This window comes from Corythoichthys intestinalis, chromosome 17 (assembly GCF_030265065.1).
Source record: "Corythoichthys intestinalis isolate RoL2023-P3 chromosome 17, ASM3026506v1, whole genome shotgun sequence".
NCBI lineage: Eukaryota > Metazoa > Chordata > Actinopteri > Syngnathiformes > Syngnathidae > Corythoichthys > Corythoichthys intestinalis.
In genome coordinates, this window is record NC_080411.1 from 8119308 (window position 1) to 8141561 (window position 22254).

The window sequence follows — 22254 nt, forward strand, 5'->3', positions numbered from 1 at the left end:
GGTGACATCACGCACTGCGACGTAACAAGAATAGCGACCTATCACTTAAAATAATTTTACAAACTTTATTAAAACACACACATTAAGAGGGGTTTTAATATCAAATTATTATAACTCATACTAACTTTTATCTTTTAAGAATTACTTGTCTTAAAAATAGAGGATCCCTTTAAATACTCGTCTATGAATACGGATCCTAAAGTGATGAGGATTGTGCATTGAGACTTTGAAAATTCCTCGATCAATTTTTAAAATCGAGTTTTACTCGAATTATTCGAGTAATCGTTTCAGCTGTAATCTGTTTATTCATTTGGATTTATCTTTGCAGGAGCTTAAAGGAGGAAAAGCCTATTCAAAGGTAAGTGAATTTCCTCACATATAGTACAAAAGTACAGAAGTAAGAACCAGAAAATTTATTGATTGCTCAATTTTCATTACACCTGTGCAGAATGGGAAAAAAACACACACACATTTTTTTTTTTTTTTTTTGGTATGTGGCAAAATGGATTTTGGCATGTGGCATTTTTTTGCCATGTGGCAAAATAGATTTTGGCATATGGCATTTTTTTAGCCATGTGGAATTTTTTTTGGTATGTGGCAAAATTGATTTTGCCATGTGACATTTTTTTTGGTATGTGGCAAAATGTATTTTGGCACGTGACATTTCTTTTAGTCATATGGCATTTTTTTAGTATGTGGGAAAATTGATTTTGCCATGTGGCATTTTTTTTTGCCATGTGGCAAAATGTATTTTGGTATGTGGAATTTTTTTGGGATGTGTGGCAAAATTGATTTTGCCATGTGGCATTTTTTTTTGTACCGTATGTGGCTTTTTTTTTTACCATGTGGCAAAATGTATTTTGGCATGTGGCATTTTTTTGCCATGTGGCAAAATAGATTTTGGCATATGGCGTTTATTTTAGCCATGTGGTATTTTTTTGGTATGTGGCAAAATGGATTTTGGTATGGGGCATTTTTTTGGTGTGTGGCAAAATTGATTTTGCCATGTGGCATTTTTTTGTACAGTATGTGGCATTTTTTTTTTTTTTTACCATGTGGCAAAATGTATTTTGGCATGTGCAACGAACTATCTCTCTTCCCCTCTCGCGCTAAAAAATAACGTGCGCGCAGACGCGCGCTTCTGCCTGCCTGTCTCATACACAAATTTATTTTCCAGTCTTTTGAAAAGGATTAAATCTCTCACTCACTTACAGGCAGCATCCATCATAACGTTGTGCGTGCGTCCGTTAAAGGTGTACGGGTGGCCAACGTGTCTTGAATATCGTTCCGCTACGAGCGGCTGTCATAAAGTTATGAGGGGAAATCATCGTTTTTGAACCTTTATGAATCGTAATCGAAACGTCACATGTCGAATCGCGATGCATGTAATAATCGATTTTTTTGGAACTCCTCTAGTATCGACATGGCCAGAATAGTCTAGAATATGTGATAGCCGAAATGAGAGTTTGCACAGACATTGATGTAACAGTGCAAAAATGCTACAATATAACTGTGTAAATATTGCATATACTGTACCCATATTATGCAGTACTCAGATTGAGACAGATGTCTGCGAACATATTACTAATAAAATACAGTATACAGTTTAAAATCAGAAAAATAAATGGAAACACCCTACAAAATGAAGATTTAAAACATGATTTTATTCTTGTTGTATGTTCAATTTTTCACCTTAAAAGTTATTTTCTTTCCTCGTATCTGTTGTGTTACTATGTCCAGCTAGGTTTTGCTGATCTGAATATTGCAGAGTTTGCAGGTAGCAGTTCCAAAGTCCGCTGCTGCATCCTGGAGGGCTATGACACAAAAAATACTCGCCAGGACAACTCAATTCTCAAGGTGAAGCGGATACTCTTGAGCGCTAAGCAGATTCTCTGAAGTCACACAAGTCTTTTTTGCTTTTTAATAGGTGACGATTGGGATGGCGCTTCTCTCCGGTGATCCATGCTTTAAAATGTATGTCTTTTTTTCCTGTCAAAAATATACTAGTATACCCTCTGGTTACTTTGGGATTTTTTCACAGGCCTCCCAGCACAGCCAAATCTGTCTCCGATGGAGATGAGGATCCCACCTTGCAGCTGGACTGTAAGGGGGATAGCACTGATGATAAAGTACAACCACTCAGCACAATTATGGAGAGACCACGTGCTTTTAAACCTAGACAGACATCAGTACGTAGTTTAGGTAACCGCTTTGCTTATGTTCTGAATGATTAAGTTTTGCTTAAAATCTTACGTATGTCAGAAAACACTCAGGTGATTTGAAGCTCTGCTGTGAGACCCCCAATTTGGCCAACTTTGAAAATTGTCCGATATGCATGTGTGATAAATCATTGTAAAGCTTAAAATCTCAATTTTCTAAGGGAAGAAAAAGTTTGAACAGAAGGGCATTTAAGAAAAAAAAATTTATTATTTTTTTTAAACAGCAAAACCCTATCTGGAGGCGAGAGCACGCGAGAGCAGAATTACAGACGCCATGACTTTAACAAATTATTATCGCGTACTAACCTTGTTTCGATCCAAAAACTCCATGTAGCATGTATCACTGAGTGTCAAGACACAGCTGTGAATGGCCACAGCTGGATTTTTTGGGAATTTCATGGGTGAAACATGGTAATATAACAAGGGTCGCGATGCAGAAATCGCAGACGTCAAGGAGTGATCGAGAGTTTCTTTTTCATACATTTCCCGTTTTTAACATTTTTTTCCCCCCAATTTGTCTTTGTTTGGATCGATTATCATCTAAAATTTCGGGGAAAATGCGACAGTAAGAAAAAAATATATAATTAAGCGATAGTTATGAGGTACAGTAGATATCCGGGACGTTTTAACAGACACCATTTTTTGTCATTGTGATGTCATTCGTTTAAAAGTTTAAAATATGCGATTGAATAATTCTTTTTTTTTTTTTTTTTTTAAACAAAATACTAGACATCAATTAATGATTTTAAACTAAAAATGACAGACATTTTGAAAAATAAATATCATTAATTACCTTCATTTTATAGCTGGGTTGAAACAAAAGCGGTTGCGCGACGTCTGTAAACGGGGGTTTTCAGGGTAAGACGGACAAATTAAAAATAGTTTGGGGGCTTAATGCGTGATGAATCTGCTATTGCAGCATATAGAGATATTGTTCTATCAAACACAACAGTTGTTTTGGCTTAAAATACAGCAGTTTCTTTTAAAGAGGAGCGCAAGAGCACTGTGTTTTCCTCCGTATATAAAGTAAAAATGAAACTTGTCGCTACAAGTTAGCTGCACCATCTTTACGTATTCTTGCAATAGTTTGTCTGACTTGTTTTTTTCTCTATATATCTGGGCTGCAGGGCTGCCTGATGAGGGGAGTAATGTCACCAACCAAGATGATGTCTTTCACGCTGGTCATTTCCGCAACTCCAGTTTTGCCAGCCAACATAGCAAGATATCAGGTCAGACGACTTCCTTATTCTCTGATCATTACTTCCTTTTGTAAAGACTAGTGATGCTCTGATAAAACCTCTTCAAACGCGCTTTACCAGAGGGATTTAAAACAGTGTTTCTTTTGGTTTCCTCTCCTCTTGATAATGCAAGTTTGTAAGTCATTTTTGAGCAAGTGGAGTTTCAAACTGTTTTGGGAGATGTTCTCGGGGCTGCTTGGTCTGCTGTCAATGTTAATTTTGAAGGGAATGAGAGTTAAATGGTACTGTTTGGAATTTTTTTGTTATAATTTAAAATACTTTTGTACTCCATGCATGCTCCACCAATGCCTGAATAGTACACAGGACTCTAACATTTTAACTGAGGCTTCCCCAAAAAGCCCTTTTTTCTTCCCTTGAAAAGAGAGTATTTGGGTCGAACACTCTGGGCCAACACGCGCATGTGCACCATAACCCTGATGCAGCAGCGGCACTGTTTCTCCGAGCCTCCAACTACTCTCCGCTTGGCAAAAACACATTTCGAATCTACTTTTCGAATGCACTTAACTAAAGTTGCACCGATACCGATACTAGTATCGGCAGGGGGCGCCGATCCGGCCCGAATTGGTGGTATCGGTATCGACGAGTACCAACATTTAGGGCGCCGATACCATCTACTGGCATCACTTGAACGCAAATAAACTGTCCTCCCCACATGAGCTAACTTCCCAAATCCCGATGCATGACATCTTTATGTCTTTGTCTCGAAAATACCAAACGAAATATACACCTTCATCTTCAATATTAAGGTTGTTCACTACAACGCATATCCACGATGTTACACTCCTCATCTAACATAGCATTTGCAAACGATTAGTATGCGTGAGCTAGTGCCTGCTGTTGTAGCGACGATGGGATCAGAAAGGTTAAGACCGTGGGAGACTAAGCAAACTCATGGTTTCATGATGAACAATGAGTGGCAAATTAAGAGCGCCGCCCTTCAGACTCGTCCTGTTTATGAAAGTCGATTGTCATATGCTGGTGTTATGCAGTAATGAGCAGAAGTGACTTCTGTGGCCAGAAAACACTCAAGCACGCACACTAGATATCATCAAATAGCAAGTTAGCAACCTAGATGTCCTATGTTAGATCCCATGCCAACTCTCGCGCGCACACACTAGATATCATCAAATAGCAACCTAGATGTGCTACATTGGATCCCATGCCATTAGCTGCGTGACGCCAAAGCGACGAGTAATCCATATAGACTACTACTCACACGACGTCACAACCACGCCTCCGCGCCATATTGTCCGTCTACTCGTCGTGTTGACGCATTACCGCTACGTAAATTCCTCCTATTATGGCGTGTTTTTCTGCTCGTTAACATTAATAATCAAAATAGTGAAGGCGTGTGTGGCGGTTGGTTGCAATAACAGAGAAGATAGACGTTGAGACTTGAAATTCTACCGTATTCCGAGAGACCCGGAGAGGACAGCGAGATGGACTGCTGCAATTCGACAAGAAAACTGGGCTCCAAACGATTACCACGGATTATGTGGTAGTCATTTTATATCTGGTAGGCATTTAATAGATATTTAGAGGGTTTTGGGCTGACAACCAGAATTAAGATCATTGCGAGGCTAATCGCCGACAACACACAGTTTCAAATTCAAGATGCTTATTTCTTCCACCATCATTACATTTTGAATAATATTTAGCTGGTACCAAGTGAAAGAAACTGGCCTCGTCTACGGATCATCAGTTAAACAGGTGTGTCCAAACCTTTTGCAAAGGGGGCCAGATTTGGTGTGGTAAAAATGCAGGGGGGCTACCTTGGCTGATTTACGTACAACAATATATTTAAACAAATGTTAGCAAGCCCTTCTGTGTGTCTTATTTGCTTCATTATTTTTTTTCATTCAGAATTTCAACAGTCTCGTCTTTGTGGCGTTCTCTTTCGACACTCGGGCTCTTGCGAAATACTGCTGCTGTGAAATTAAACTAGCTTCAAGTTGCTATAATTTCTCGCTGCGTATCTTCCCTGTAATGTTGTCGTACATGTCAGCGTGTCTTGTTCGGTAATAATTATCATGTCACATCGAACTCTTTGAAAACAGCGACTGTCTCTTTGCAAATGAGGCAGACACAGTTGTTGCGTGTTTTATTGAAGAAATAGTCCAATATCCACCTATCCTTGAAGCGTCGGCCATCACAGTCAACTTTTTTTTTTTTTTTTTTTTGATTGTCGCCATTTTAGAAATCACACAGGGTAATGTTGCTTAGAGTGCTGCTCTTAATGTTTTTCAAAGTTTCGTGAGAATAGGCCGAGTTTCTGTGGAAAAGATAGTTGTAGATATCAGGGTAGCAGATGTCAGGCAGAGAGGGCGAAGACAGCGGGTCGAAAAATATCAATTTAGGCATCAAATATGGATCTGGCGAATGGATAGACTGAAGCTTTTTCACATAACGCCTATTATGCAACGCATCCAATGAGTTTACAGCGTCTGAAAGTACCGGGGTTCCATTAATTGCACTATAAATTGCTCGACAAATTGAAACCATTGAGAATACGGATAAACAAAGACGGACAATATGGCGGCCGGATACAGCGACACGTCATTCTGTGACGTTGGTGAGTAGGGTCTATACTACATTGATGAATTAGAAACCGCCATGACTGAATGGAAGTTAAGCAGGCCAAATCAATCCATACCAGTGACTATAGATAATGCTGCAAATACTGTTAATTCAGTACATGTTACAGATGGACTCGGATGTTTTGCTTATATGGTAAATATAGTTGCTAAGACAGCTGCAGCAATCAACAGTGTGCCCCACTTTACAAACAGTAAAGATTGTTCGCAGCATTTTTATACAAAATTTCTTCAGATCAGTAAGAAGTAAGCACATAAATATTATGCTCTAAATGCTTGTTTATATGATGGCACTGTTATTTTTGCTTGTTAGCAAATATAAAAAAAAAAAAACATTTAAAAAAAAATTAATAATAACAGCTGTATTTTCTGTTTCAGAGCATTAAATGTATTGAATTGTATCGAAAATCGTACCGAACCGTGACTTAACTGTATCGTTGCATCCCTTATACGTTCATATATGTATATATATAATATGTATATATATTTTTTGCAAACAGAGTGGTATCGGTATCGGCCGATACTGCACAGCCAGGTATCTGTATCGGTATCGGGCCCAAAAAATGGTATCGGTGCAACACTACACTTAACACTTGCTACTAACTGTAATCACGTTTGCTGTTTTTATGTTTCTGTGACGTTTGTAAACATTTGTTAGTGCATGTATAAGCATGCGCCAAGCTTTTGTGCCCTTTTTTGGCTTTGTGCCGCTTTCCCCGCTTGCATACAGAGCGTCCGACATTCTGAGCTTTCCACGCATATATTTTTTAACCCTTCATTAACCGTCGACGGGATGTTGTGCTCGTCGAAGGATTTACGTCATCGATGAATCGACTATGTCGTCATATAAACGATTTCTGGAGTTACTCCCACATACTTCAGAATTCAGATTCTAAACTAAGAATACCTTTAAAATGACACCATTTATGAAAAACCTGATTGGCAATGAATCATTATTATAATACTATTATATATAGTACTATACTATAATATTAATGCTAGGTGTTTTTTTAAGAATTGTTTTGAATCATGTTGGAAAGGCGAAGTCAGTGTTCTGAATCTGTTTACATTCCATGCTTTTGCACTAGTTAATTCTTTCAGGATTTGAGCTCATTGTTTATTTGTGATTTATTATTGTTATTTACGTGCTTATTTGTACTTTAATAAATAATTGAAGTGTTCCAAAATGTTTTTGTGAAAAGATAAGCGTCAACAAAAATTTCATTGCTAAATTAGTAAAAAAAAAAAAAAAAAAAAATTTTTAATCATTAGATTAGTCAACTAATCGTAAAAATAGTCGGCTGACTAATCGGGAGAAAATTAGTCGTTTGGGACAGCCCTACAACAAACATATTTTTTTGTTGCTTTCCTGAAAAGTAATGGTTTTGTCAATGCATCATGAATGTTACCTAACTAGTTGCACGTTTGTTAACAGTCAAAACTCGTCTCCACCTGTAGGTTACAGCACAGGACACTCTCGCTCCTCCAGCCTGACTGATCTCAGTCACCATCGAAACACTTCGTCCAGCAGCGGCACTTCATGCGGGTTTGCTCACCCACATCCCTCCACCCCGACACAGCTGCATCAGCAAGGAACTCCTACCAAACCAGAGAGACCTCCGCCACCTTCCGTAGCTGCCATCATGTCCAGTAGATCGTCCAGGTAACCACACATACTTTTTTCCTTTAATAAACACACCGGATTCTGCAGTGGTACCAATCGAGGCTTTGACTCCCAGTAACTCCCATGTGTAAACTTACATTCTTGAAATTCCTCAAGATTTTTCCAAGTCTGTGGAGAATATATTCAGTGTGTTTTAAATTGAAGCTCAAGTATAAACATGTTCAGGGATATAAATTACAGTTCTAAAGCCGCAATCACATTGTGAACTTTTTGACATAGATCAGGTGGTTTTATGTTAATTCTGTTGTCTTCAGATATATAAAAAAACTGTATGTGTTTCACAGAAGGATGAATGGCCTCCTGGAGAGGCAACATAGCTGTGTGGACGATACCCGCTTTGATGCTGATGACATCGTGGAAAAGATTGTTCAAAGTCAGAATTTTTCAGACAGCAGCAACAATGAAGGTTTGCATGTAACACCATAAAACAATCTTAAATAGCATTATTATTGGAATTAAAATCATATTTTGAGACCATTCAACTATATACAACAATTTGGCAAAGTGCAGATGACGATAAATGAATCTTTAAATCTGCCGTTTAGCTCCTCCTGTCATTATAGCGCTCTGGCGCCACCATATGGGTGATGAGGTCAGCGGAGTAGCGATTTCAGCAGATTTAGAATTGAGCCCAAAAGCGGAAAAGGTTTCAGAACGAGGAAAAGGCGACTGAGAGCAGACTGCAAAATGTCATCATTGTCTCTACTCCGATATTTTTACAGGATATTCTTTGTATCTAAGTATGTTTCCCTAATTGCTAAATAAATTGTATGGTCATGACTAATAACAGTCTTGTGCTAAATGGAATATGAAATATTAAAAATGCATTCATTCAGTACAACAGGGCTAAATTACCTCATAATGGTCAAAACTGCCGACTTCTTAAATCTCCCGAACGGTTATTTTATGCCACCGGAGTTAGTCCGGTTCTTGTCATTTCCCTGCAGGGACTCGGAGACGTAGAGCTAGGCTACATGCTAACTCGAACCGAGTGGCTGTTCCAAGTCTCTTCCTCGCTTTTCGAACACAAAAAATTGCACAAAACTACCCCGACTCATGTCACACACGGCGGCAGAGATGATTGCATTCATGCTTCCGTCTACATAAGCCGGCGACCATTGTGTGCGACAAGCCGCCGGTCGTCGGCCGAGCGGGGCGGCCACTCCAGCTTTCTCGGTGGACAGGGAGCATTGTCACCCACAAAATGCCGGCCACCTCCCTAATAAAACGTGTGCCATTATCCCAGTATTTGATATAATATAAAACACGTAGCTTACTCACTCCTTCGTCCGTCCAATGGTTCCTTACTTGTTTTGCTCATTCTTTGCAGTGAACAGGATGTTTTGGAAACCCAGAAAGGCTCACACTACTCTCCCTGGTGTAGCAACAAAAGCCGGTAGCACATTGGGCTGGTGTGATGCGCAAAATAAATGAATTAAGCCTCAAAATCGGCTGCATCTGCAATCCTTTTGCAACAATAGTGTGGCTGTAGAGTGAAAATGATGTCACCCGTTAACATCACATCCGCCTTCTTCCTCAATGCGAGACCGTGGCCGGAAGTGTCTCATTTTCGTAGCGCGGGATTAAAAAAAAAAAAAAAAAAAAAAAATATATATATATATATATATATATATATATATATATATATATATGTATATATGTATATTAGGGCTGTCAAAATTATCGCGTTAACGCGCAGTAATTAATTTTTTTAATTAATCACGTTAAAATATTTGACGCAATTAACGCACATGTCCCGCTCAGACAGTATTCTGCCTTTTGGTAAGTTTACAGCAAGGCTTTTTTTGCTGTCTAACAGCGAACTCTTGTGGTCGCTTTGCGACATGGTTTATTTTTTTCTTGCCAGTTCAATATGGTTGCACGACGTCTCGGGCTGACGCCTACGTTGTAATGTTGCGCTTATATGATCCTTGGACAAGATTTGTCCGTAAGTATCATTGTTGTAAAGAATGTACATATTATGTTAGTAAGCGAAATGTTCTATTTTTTGTATGAGACGCATTTTGTTTATGTTTAGTGAACCTGTATAGCGTGCTAAGCTAACATTGTTGCTAATGCAATGCTTGTGTACTTTTATTTTTGTAGTTTTATGACGGTCTAAAGAGGACTAAAGAGGGTTTGAGGCTATTTTATTAATAAATCAGATGAAAAAGGAAGAAGTCTGATTATTAAGGCGTCGTTCACTAGCTGTCTAGCTTTGGAAAAAGTAGACGCTTCGGAGTGAGGACAGCATAGACAGATTTAAATGACAGTAGAGTGAAATGCCCACTACATGGTCCTTATGTACCGTATGTTGAATGGGAAAACCCATTGGCAGTGTATCAAATACTTGTTCTCCCCACAGTATATATCCCTCTTGTGTCTTATCTTTCCATTCCAACAATTTATTTTACAGAATATATATATAATTTATAGAAAAATATGGCATATTTTATAGAGGGTTTGAATTGCGATTAATTGCGATTAATTGCGATTAATTAATTTTAAAGCTGTAATTAACTCGATTAAAAATTTTAATCGTTTGACAGCCCTAATATATATATATATATATATATATATATATATATACATACATATATATCGATCGCTTCAGCACACATCGAAGTGGTCCATTTCATTCAGGAGCGTAAAATACCGCTTGTAATATGAACTAAACAGCCTTTCTTGTGTCACAGGCACTTTAAATTAAGGCTACATAATATTGATAGTTTTGTTCGTTCCTTGTATAATGTGTATCCTTTACAGTGCCTTGCAAAAGTATTCGGCCCCCTTGAACCTTGCAACCTTTCGCCACATTTCAGGCTTCAAACATAAAGATATAAAATTTTAATTTTTTGTCAAGAATCAACAACAAGTGGGACACAATCGTGAAGTGGAACAAAATTTATTGGATAATTTCAACTTTTTTAACAAATAAAAAACTGAAAAGTGGGGCGTGCAATATTATTTGGCCCCCTTGCGTTAATACTTTGTAGCGCCACCTTTTGCTCCAATTACAGCTGCAAGTCGCTTCGGGTATGTTTCTATCAGTTTTGCACATCGAGAGACTGACATTCTTGCCCATTCTTCCTTGCAAAACAGCTCGAGCTCAGTGAGGTTGGATGGAGAGTGTTTGTGAACAGCAGTCTTCAGCTCTTTCCACAGATTCTCGATTGGATTCAGGTCTGGACTTTGACTTGGCCATTCTAACACCTAGATACGTTTATTTTTGAACCATTCCATTGTAGATTTGGCTTTTTGTTTTGGATCATTGTGCTGTTGGAAGATAAATCTCCGTCCCAGTCTCAGGTCTTGTGCAGATACCAACAGGTTTTCTTCCAGAATGTTCCTGTATTTGGCTGCATCCATCTCCCCGTCAATTTTAACCATCTTCCCTGTCCCTGCTGAAGAAAAGCAGGGCCAAACCATGATGCTGCCACCACCATGTTTGACAGTGGGGATGGTGTGTTCAGGGTGATGAGCTGTGTTGCTTTTACGCCAAACATATCGTTTTGCATTGTGGCCAAAAAGTTCAATTTTGGTTTCGTCTGACCAGAGCACCTTCTTCCACATGTTTGGTGTGTCTCCCAGGTGGCTTGTGGCAAACTTTAAACGAGACTTTTTATGGATATCTTTGAGAAATGGCTTTCTTCTTGCCACTCTTCCATAAAGGCCAGATTTGTGCAGTGTCCGACTGATTGTTGTCCTATGGACAGACTCTCCCACCTCAGCTGTAGATCTCTGCAGTTCATCTAGAGTGATCATGGGCCTCTTGGCTGCATCTCTGATCAGTTTTCTCCTTGTTTGAGAAGAAAGTTTGGAAGGACGGCCAGGTCTTGGTAGATTTGCAGTGGTCTGATGCTCCTTCCATTTCAATATGATGGCTTGCACAGTGCTCCTTGAGATGTTTAAAGCTTGGAAAATCTTTTTGTATCCAAATCCGGCTTTAAACTTCTCCATAACAGTATCTCGGACCTGCCTGGTGTGTTCCTTGGTTTTCATAATGCTCTCTGCACTTTAAACAGAACCCTGAGACTATCACAGAGCAGGTGCATTTATACGGAGACTTGATTACACACATTTGGATTCTGTTTATCATCATCGGTCATTTAGGACAACATTGGATCATTCAGAGATCCTCACTGAACTTCTGGAGTGAGTTTGCTGCACTGAAAGTAAAGGGGCCGAATAATATTGCACGCCCCACTTTTCAGTTTTTTATTTGTTAAAAAAGTTTAAATTATCCAATAAATGTTGTTCCATTTCACGATTGTGTCCCACTTGTTGTTGATTCTTGACAAAAAAATTCAATTTCATATCTTTATGTTTGAAGCCTGAAATGTGGTGAAAGGTTGCAAGATTCAAGGGGGCCGAATACTTTTGCAAGGCACTGTATAATTTTTTATTTACGCTGCTGGCCAAAAGTATTGGCACCCCTGCAATTCTGTCAGATAATGTTCAATGTCTCTCTGAAAATGATTGCAATTACAAATGCTTTGGTAGTAATATCTTCATTTATTTGGCTTGCAATGAAAAAACACAAAAGAGAATGAAAAAAAAAAAAAAGAAATAATCATCATTTTACACAAAACTCCAAAAATGGGCCGGACAAAAGTGTTGGCACCCTCAGCCTCATACTTGGTAGCACAACCTTTAGACAAAATAACTGCAAACAACCACTTCCGTAATCCATCAATGAGTTTCTTACAATGCTCTGTTGGAATTTTAGACCATTCTTCTTTGGCTAACTGCTACAGGTCTCTAAGGTTTGAAGGGTGCCTTCTCCAAACTGCCATTTTCAGATCTCTTCACAGGTGTTCTTTGGGTCTGGACTCATTGCTGGCCACTTTAGAAGTATCCAGTGCTTTCTCTCAAACCATTTTCTAGTGCTTTTTGAAGTGTGTTTTGGGTCATTGTCCTACTGGAAGACCCATGACCCAGCTTTCTCCCACTGGGCCCTACATTATGATGCAAAATTTGTTGGTACTCTTCAAACTTCATAATGCCATGCACACGGTCAAGCAGTCCAGTGCCATAGGTAGCAAAGCAACCCCAAAATATCGGGGAACATCCACCATGTTTGACCTGTGGGGACTTAAGTTCCCCCCCCCCCTGTAAACTCTATGTTGATTCATTTTCCAAAAAAGTCTACTTTTGTCTCATCAGACCAGAGAACATTCTTCCAAAACGTTTTTGGCTTTCTCAGGTTAGTTTTGGCAAATTCCAATCTGGCTTTTTTATGTCTCTGGATCAGAAGTGGGGTCTCCCTGGGTATCCTACCATAGACTCCGTTTTCATTCAGACGCTGACGGATAGTGCAGGTTGACACTGTTGTACCCCCGGGCTGCAGGAGCGCTTGAACTTTTGGATATTAGTTGAGGTTCCTTATCCACCATTTGCACAGTCTTTCGTTGAAATCTCCCGTCATTTTTTCTTTTCCATCCACATCTAGGGAGGATAGCCACAGTGCCATGGGCTTTACACTTAATGATGATACTGCGCACGGTAGACACAGGAACATTCAGGTCTTTGGAGATGGACTTGTTGCCTTGAGATTGCCCATGCTTCCTCACAATTTTGCTTTTCAAGTCCTGAGATTGTTCTTTGGTCTTCTTTCTTTTCTCAATGCTCAATGTGGCACACACAAGGAGTAGTCAACTTTAATCCATTTTAACTGGCTGCAAGTGTAATTTAGTTATTGCCACCACCTGTTATGTGGCAAAGGTAAGTAACAGGTGTTATTAATTACACAAATTAGAGAAGCATCACATGATTTTTCAAAGGGTGCCAATACTTTTGTCAGGCCCATTTTTTGAGTTTTGTGTAAAATGATAATTATTTCATTTTTTTTTTCATTCTCTTTTGTGTTTTTTCATTGCAAGCAAAATAAATGAAGATATTACTACCAAAGCATTTGTAATTGCAATCATTTTCTGGGAGAAATTGAGCATTATCTGACAGAATTGCAGGGGTGCCAATACTTTTGGCCAGCAGTGTATATTAATTTCTTAAATTGAATTAATCAGTTTCAGATGGCTAGAGATTGTACGAATACAGGGCAATCCTAAAAAAACAAAAACCTCTAAAATTTCTTTTTCTCTTTCCTTCAGACAGCAATTTGCAGTTGTTTGTCAGCAAAGATGGGACCACTACCCTTAGTGGGGCACAGCTCGCCAACAGGTACACGGTAGTATTTTTATTCTACCTAATTTTCTCTTTCTCACCAACTGTTTGTCCTTACAGAGTAACCCCTGGTGTTTTTGAAGCTGTGGTCATTGAGACACATTGAACCATGCATCATCCCGTCTGCTGCAGAATGAACTGCCTTAGGATTCTTAGGCATCTGAATGTATGTGAATGAGTGTACAAGTATGTGCGAATTTTCTTTCAGTACACACCAATTTAATGTAAGACTACTATTACATAGGTACTGGTGATGTAGAGGTACAGGTAATGCTGGTGCTGCTTCTGGTGTAGACACTGTGGGTTCAATGTTCCAATACCCAGCCAGGGTAGGTTCCATACAGGTTGTTGTTGTTTTGTTTTTTTTAATGGGTGGACTGCATGAAGACGGGCATCCGGCAAGCAAACAATGGATGCAAACTTAGACAAGATAATATCTGCATTAATAATAAATATGTCACAATATTCACGTATTGACGTAGTGGTTAACACGTTCGTAACACAGACAAGCAGTTTAAATAAAATGTCAAAACTAGTGTAGCTTAAAGCACCACTAGGTAACTTTTCAGTTTTGGTCGATTTTAGCGACGCCGGTGGACAGAAGCGGTAGTGTTTTGCCTTAAGGAAGACTGCGTTTCCCATGAGGACTAGCGCACAGTGTCGTAAAATCATGATCTCCCGGTCACCTGCTGTTGGATCAAATGACATTTTTTCTTTTTCTAGTGGCTGTGTGAAGGATGAATGGTAATAAGGTAATGAATCCAGTCGTGACTAAACAATAGTATATGACGGTTAGCAAACGTGTTGCTCAGTGCGGCTAACCCTTCCACCCACTTGACTCGTTAGCGCTAACGAGTTCGGTTGGGGAGAGGGGGGTCTCACCAGCTTTTGGAAGCTAGGCCAATGTTTACTTTTGATTATCCTTTTATCCTGGTAGCCTTTTTTTTCTCCTCCTCGGACTAAACTTTTTGTCTCTTTTCTTGCTCTGCCATCTTGGCAGAATTCGCGCAAAGGCTTTCTCATCGACTTCCTTCTTTATAATGAATAGGGAAAGGGGGAAGTGACCTATGCCGTAAAGGAGTCAGCCCATTTGTAGGTTTTTTTTGTGTGGCACCCTCCTCAAAGTTAATTAGTGCCTGTGAAAGTGATGCAGACCCCCTTAAGATATATAAGAGGAGTCATTCAACTAATTGTCAGTCAACGTATCGTCACAAATATATGACAGTATTTTATAAAGGTTGAAAAATTACCTAGTGTTGCTTTAAAGACATGTTAAAATGCCAGATCAGTTAAATGAACTGTTTTTACATTGAACACGCAATAACTTTGCATATTACTATTTGCAACCGTGAAACTAAGGAAACAAATCAGCAACCTTAGAAAAGCTGTAACGGCGTGAATCTTATTTCATGAATTAAATCACTGGCTTCCATTGCATGGGAGGGGTATCAGTTATAATTTACTGCCCCCCGCCCCCCGTCAAAATGGAGTGGATGTCTATCAAACGTCAATGTGACTGAAACATGATCATTGAGTACCAGGCATCACAGTTCAAAAGGATTTGACATCCATTGCTGTTAATGGCAGTGAATGAGCATGTCAGCCTGGTGAGCCCTGTTGAATGTTGCAAAACATCCGTAGCATTAAGTGTATTCTATTACATTTAACACTGTTTGTGCCAATCAAGTCGTATCAGATATATAGATTTAAAGGCTATAGTGAACTTTATGATCATATGTTATGTTTCTATGACTTCGAGTGAATCAGTAATTTTCATTCTGATCATATCTTATTTAGTCTAAGAAAAAAAACAGATGAGCTTGATTTTTTTCTGTTCTTTATTTTAGTATGCGATCCATGCGGACACACTTTTGCACACAATTAAGAGGATTACTTGAAACCTCGTAAAAAATGTGCACATTTCATTTTAAATGACAAATGTTTTTTTCAAAAACTCATATGGCAGGCCATATGTAACACTGTACTGTATCTGAATACATATAAACTAATCGCAATTTTTTTTTTTTTTAATCTACATGCCTTCTTGTAGTCCACCTGATCATCCAGTTGGACTTTTGGACTTATAATGTCTTAAATGCCCTTCATACAGAGTCATGGGAAAAATTGTGAGTTAAATTGGTAATATAAAATGTATTTTCTTTAAATGAAAACCAAAAACAAAAGCACTAAATGATTGATGACAAATGACTTCACAGACTCACAATTGATATTGACAAACTTTAAAAGTTAAAAAAATTGTTTTTATCTTTTTTTTTTTTTTTTTTTATCTCCAGCATTGTACTTTAACAGTAATCGCCACTCCTTCTCAGGTTATAGATTTGTGGTCCTTATGTGGTGAAACTAGGGCTGTCAAACGATTACAATTTTTAATCGAGTTAATTACAGCTTAAAAATTAATTAATCATAATCAATCGCAATTCAAACCATCTATAAAATACGCCATATTTTTCTGTAAATTATTGTTGGAATGGAAAGATAAGACACAAGATGGATATATACATTCAACATTCGGTACATAAGGACTGTATTTGTTTATTATAACAATAAATCAACAAGATGGCATTAACATTATTAACATTCTGTTAAAGCGATCCATGGATAGAAAGACTTGTAGTTCTTAAAAGAAAAATGTTAGTACAAGTTATAGAAATTTTATATTAAAACCCCTCTTAATGTTTTCGTTTTGATAAAATTTGTAAAAATTTCAATCAAAAAATAAACTAGTAGCCCGCCATTGTTGATGTCAATAATTACTTACACCAGTACTTCTCAAATAGTGGGGCGCGCCCCCCCAGGGGCGCACAGTATTTTTGAAGTAAGCAAGAGCACACGGAAGAGACTCATGAAGAGCTGGAGAGCTCTGCGCCGTTTTCGAAAGCCGTTTTCCGGCCGGACTCACGCAGCGACCCACTGTCTTCTCCGGTTCTCACGTGACCACCCGAGAAGTGCCATTTTCGGCACGACCGCCCTCACCTACGGTTCTCCCTCGGCCGCCGAGAATGCGCTTTTTTCGGGCCGTTTGCCTTTTGGCTTTGACATTTAATACAGTGGTAGACGAGGAAAGACCACTGTTTACTGTGTCTAAAAATGATTATAGCGGACAGCCGGAAGCCAAATCAAGTAAGACGCCACGCCAAGACATTAGACCCCAATCTCATTGATAAGCCGCTTGGTTGTTTTTCAGCGAAAACGTGCCGAATATTGCCAACAATCGTCCCGCTTTGTCAGTGTTATATCAGTAAACCAGTGAGCACTGTTAGCATGCTCGGTGCAATATAAGCCCACATCATTGCAAACTAGAAGTGACACTGGGAGCAGCGAAAATAAATGGTAAAAACTGTTCTTCTGTCCAATTACACTTTTTTTTTCTTTTTTTTCTTCTATTCAGTTTTGTTTTTTCGGTCAATTTTTTGGGCATATTGTCCTCATGAGTTAATGTTTCTAATCAATTTAAATTTGTTATTATTTACTGATTTTATTTTTCAGTATCAAATGGTCAAAAATGTACCTTGAGTGTATTTTTACAGTTTGGATGTGACTTTTTTTTTTTTTTTAATTCAGGCAAATTGATGCGCGTTGTCTTTTCTGTTACAAACAAAACAATGTTAATAAAGTTATACTTTATAAGTTGATCTGTTATTTTCCCTAATAGAAAAAAAAAGGATACAATGTGAGGCAGAGGCGTACTTATAATAGTAATATTATAGACAAATGATACTATTTACAGTGACGGCAGAGCTTGGGGGGCGCGAAACATTTACGTCTTCCTAGGGGGGGCGTAACAGAAAATAATTGAGAAGCACTGACTTACACAATGCTCATGGGCCTATAAAATCAGTCGCACCAAAGCGCCAGCAGAGGGCGGCAAAACTCCATAAAACACAACAAGTGAACGTTTCACTGTACTGTCATTTAAATCTGTCTGAGCGGGGCATCTGCGTTAATTGCGTCAAATATTTTAACGTGATTAATTTAAAAAATTAATTAACGCCCGTTAACGCGATAATTTTGACAGCCCTAGGTGAAACCTTTTATGTTTGGTCAAGTTTTATTACTCTATATTCTGCTGTACGTTAAAAATCCCTAATCAATTTAATTATTACATTTAAATTCATTTAATCAATTAAAAAGTTATATTTTCTGACGATTTAAAGACACCGTGTGATTGGACAGGCTGGAGTGATTATACACAGAAAAAAACAACTGGTGACTTTACTTGATAAAATTTAATAATAATTTGCACTTACTTTTATTAAGTAAATTTTACTGGTAAAATGTACTTTATAGAAGTCTTCGCAAATTGTTACAATGATTTTATCAAGTAAATCCACCAGTTATTTTTTTCAGTGTAGGACTTCCGACTTCAAGCTTGTGTGTGGTCATGTGACTGTATTGTTACATCTGATTGGTATAATGAAGTCATGTGATTATTGTTGCAACGTGAAACTGGTAAATGTTACTGATTGATTGATACTGATACTGTTGATTTATGTTTATCTGGAGGTTTTATTTCTTTTTATTCATTTTTGGACAGGTTTTAAATGGTGTTTCAGTATGCGAAAACATTTACACTTTTTTTTTTTCCTATTGTACTGCATGTTTGAAAGAAATGTTCAATCAATGAGGGAATATTAGCGCTGCACTCTAAAGTGAGAATTCAAATGAGGAGCGGACACGGGTCACATTTTTTCTATTGACTGACAAATATAGAAATGGTCCAAAGCTGAAAATGCTTAGTTGCTCTTTGTTAATGCTAAACATCAATTCCATTGCATTGTTTGCCTTTCGTAACTTGTTGAATGTTGTTAATTGTGGCAAATAAAAAGGTATCAAGGCTAGCATAGACCACTCAAAAAGGGCTCATAGGAATAAAGCATCAACGTTGTGCATCATTTTTGTTTTTTTAAACCACTCCTATTTTTCGACGGAACAGACTAACTTGAATTTTTGTTGTGCTTTCGTCACTTTGCTCTGACTGATTCATGCAACTACTGTGGGGGCTTTACTAGTTTGTTATATAATGAGAAAATCCATACTATGTTGAACTGTTTGTGTGAACTCTGCTCTTGTCACATTGTGTACGAAGCTGCAGTGAGAGGCGTCCCAAAGCTGACACTACAAAGCTTTCAATGTACGGAGACTGTCAGTGTAAACAATGGACCGTTACGCCACTGGACACATTTGTGCGGCTGTGTAATAAATCACATGCATGCAGGCCATGCTTATTCAACTCTGTCCGTGGGACTCTTTGCCTTGCTCCAGATGATAACCGGAAAATACTATACAAATTCAAGAGAGCCTGAAATGATTCATGTTCAACAAGGGCGTAGGTTTGCATAGAGAAGGAAGGAACATAACACTACCAGCTTTTCAGGATGCTCAAATTGTCCCCACCAACTTTTAAGCAACCTTATTTGCATTATATCATGAGTTCAGTGGTATAGGTCATTTAGATTGTCTTCCTATATGTTGTAAGGATAGAATAGACCCTACCTGTTGAATTATTTTCATTATGTTCAGATTTACATTTATCCCTTTTCACTTGCATAATGTGTCGGTCTATTTTTTCCCCTCAAACGCACGTTTGATTGGCTGATAACTTGACCGCATGCCCCACAAGGCACACTCACAGAGCCCCAACAGATTCATGTCGACAACATTCCGCCTCCTTTGAAGAGGAGGGATATTAGTTTTTTCGGCCTGCAGCAACCACTGTAAGTCTTGTAAAAAGACGTCAATGTTGTGGAGGTGGGGGAAACATCACAAATTTTGCTACTGAAGTCCGACCTGAATTAGAGTTGGCATAGCAATAAACTGTGTGAACTTGCTAACCTACAAAACTACAGCGGTCAGGCCAGCCTAAACAAGGAACAGCAAATTCAAGCCAGCCGTCCTTCATTTAGATCATTGTTTGCATTATGTGCATTACGGTAATGCAGAGTGGTGGCTTCAGAGTGCAAGTCCTTTTATTTAAAAACAGCGGGGAGCTATCCAAGAATGGGTCCACTTCAGGAGAACACTGACAACAACATGGACTGACATGGGGAAAAAAATCTGTGAATTGAAATCACACATCAGAATTTCATGAGAGTGCTTTGGTTCAAATCTTGGGGCAGTGGTTCATAGCCTTGCAAAAGGTACCGAACCCCAAGTGTTTCACATGTGGATTCACCAAACCCTTGGGAATTAGATAATAAAGCAATTTTTTTCAAATTCAAAACCGATATAGCTAAGCCAGCAAGCTAATTATTTAGCAAAATTCTTATTTAAAAAGCATGTTTTATGAACAGGTCAAAATTTGAGATCACGCTGTCCATTGGTCTGTTCTATTCCCGTATGCCAAGTGCGAGTCGACCTTCCACTGAGCAAACCAGTTTCTGCTCCAATCTGATCGAGGACTAACAGTTAAAAGAAATGGATTAAGCCTGTAAATTGGGAGCAAACCAGACCAAAACCTGGTCTAAATAACCCACAACCCAGGTTAAGAACCACTGTCTTGGAATAGTTCAGTATAGAGAGACAGCGAGCACCAAAAGTGGTATTTGCCATGTGGCAAAATCCATTTTGCCACATGGCAAAAAAAATGCCACATGGCAAAATCAACTTTTCCACATGGCAAAAAAATGCCACATGGCAAAATCCATTTTGCCACATGGCAAAAAAATGGCAAAATCCATTTTGCCACATGGCAAAATCCATTTTGCCACATGGCAATATCAATTTTGCCATACGGCAAAAAAATGCCACATGGCAAAATCCATTTTGCCACATGGCAATATCAATTTCGCCATACGGCAAAAAAAATGCCACATGGCAAAAAAATAAAAATACCACATGGCAAAATCAATTTTTCCACATGGCAAAAAATGCCACATGGTAAGATCAATTTTTCCACATGGCAAAAAATTCCACATAGCAAAATCCATTTTGCCACATGGCAAAAAAATGCCACTTGGCAAAATCCATTTTGGCACATAGCAAAAAAATGCCACATTGGCAAAAAAAAAAAAAATTCAACTTGGCAAAATCCATTTTGGCACATGGCAAAAAAATGCCACATGGCAAAATCCATTTTGCCGCATGGCAAAAAATGCCACATGGTAAAATCCATTTTGCCACGTGGCAAAAAAAATGCCACATGGCAAAAAATGCCGCATGGCAAAATCAATTTTGCCAAATGGCAAAAAAATGCCACATGGCAAAATCCATTTTGCCACATGGCAAAAAAAATGCCACATGGCAAAATCCATTTTGCCACAAGGCAAAAAAATGCCACATGGCAAAAAAAATGCCACATGGCAAAATCCATTTTGCCACATGGCAAATACCACTTTTAGTTCTCGCCCCTGCTGGAAGTATGCCTCAGATGTAGATCGGTCCTAGGATATCTGATTTTTTTTTTATTCATTTTTTTCCCAAAATCACTTTTATATTGCAATACTTTTGTTTGATTCTCATGGTTCTCCAGTGTCCCCAGAAGTGGACCCATTCTTGGATAGCACAGCAAGGGACTTGCAACCTCGACCCCCATTCAATTATCTGTTTGGTTTTATTAATGTCCCGTCCCCAGCAAAAAGTGTACATGCGTTTTATTCTGTTATGTTGTCCCTACCAATGTTAAGGCCAAACCTACACCCTTGCTGTTCAATATATGGTGAAGAAATTGAAGCGAGAAAAACACCTCAAATAAATTTTTGTACTTTTAGCTACAATTTAATTGTACTATTATAATCGGTCAATAATAGTCAGTATTCAGATTTTTTGCCTCTGTATATTGAGATGGTGAGAGAGTGGACATCACGACTCTTTCTTTAACCCCTCAGAACTGCTGTTTAACCCAAATATAAGTCATATCTTTGAACATAAGGTCACTTTTAACCCTAAATAAATTCAGACCAGCAGGCTGGTTAATGTATTTGAGCTGAAAGACCCTGTAAAATGAGATCTAAAGTGAAATAAAAGTATCGATATATATATATGAGGGAGATGGCTCATTGTCGGAGGAATTTCTTTTAACGAGTATTTTTTCTTCTGTACATATTTGACTGTGTGTCTCCTCTAATATTACATGTACATTTTCACTAATGATTTTCTTTTTGAGGGGTTAAAATGAAAATTAAATAAGAACCTTGGTTACAGAATACGGTATGTTGCTTTGTTTTCCTCTCTGACCAAAAATATTTGTATCTGAATAAAATTCAATTGAATTATCTTGTCTTTTTTTAAAACACATGTACACAAACATTGTTTGCTTGGGAAATCAAACTTCAATAAATTGCATATGGCTATTCAGC

At 38.4% G+C, this 22254-nt stretch overlaps 1 protein-coding gene across 1 annotated transcript in view; it reads left to right on the top strand.

Moving 5' to 3' along the window:
* Positions 1-22222, top strand: part of LOC130905952 (early estrogen-induced gene 1 protein-like) — a 36909-nt gene extending 14687 nt beyond the window's left edge. Inside the window, exons 4-12 of the mRNA XM_057819772.1 lie at positions 329-358; positions 1741-1857; positions 1928-1974; positions 2042-2202; positions 3347-3448; positions 7531-7735; positions 8041-8162; positions 13867-13936; positions 14000-22222. Of these exons, the coding sequence (XP_057675755.1) occupies positions 329-358; positions 1741-1857; positions 1928-1974; positions 2042-2202; positions 3347-3448; positions 7531-7735; positions 8041-8162; positions 13867-13936; positions 14000-14045 (900 nt within the window). The 3' untranslated portion in view covers positions 14046-22222. The remainder of the gene's footprint in view (positions 1-328; positions 359-1740; positions 1858-1927; positions 1975-2041; positions 2203-3346; positions 3449-7530; positions 7736-8040; positions 8163-13866; positions 13937-13999) is intronic.
* The last annotated feature ends 32 nt before the right edge of the window (positions 22223-22254 follow it).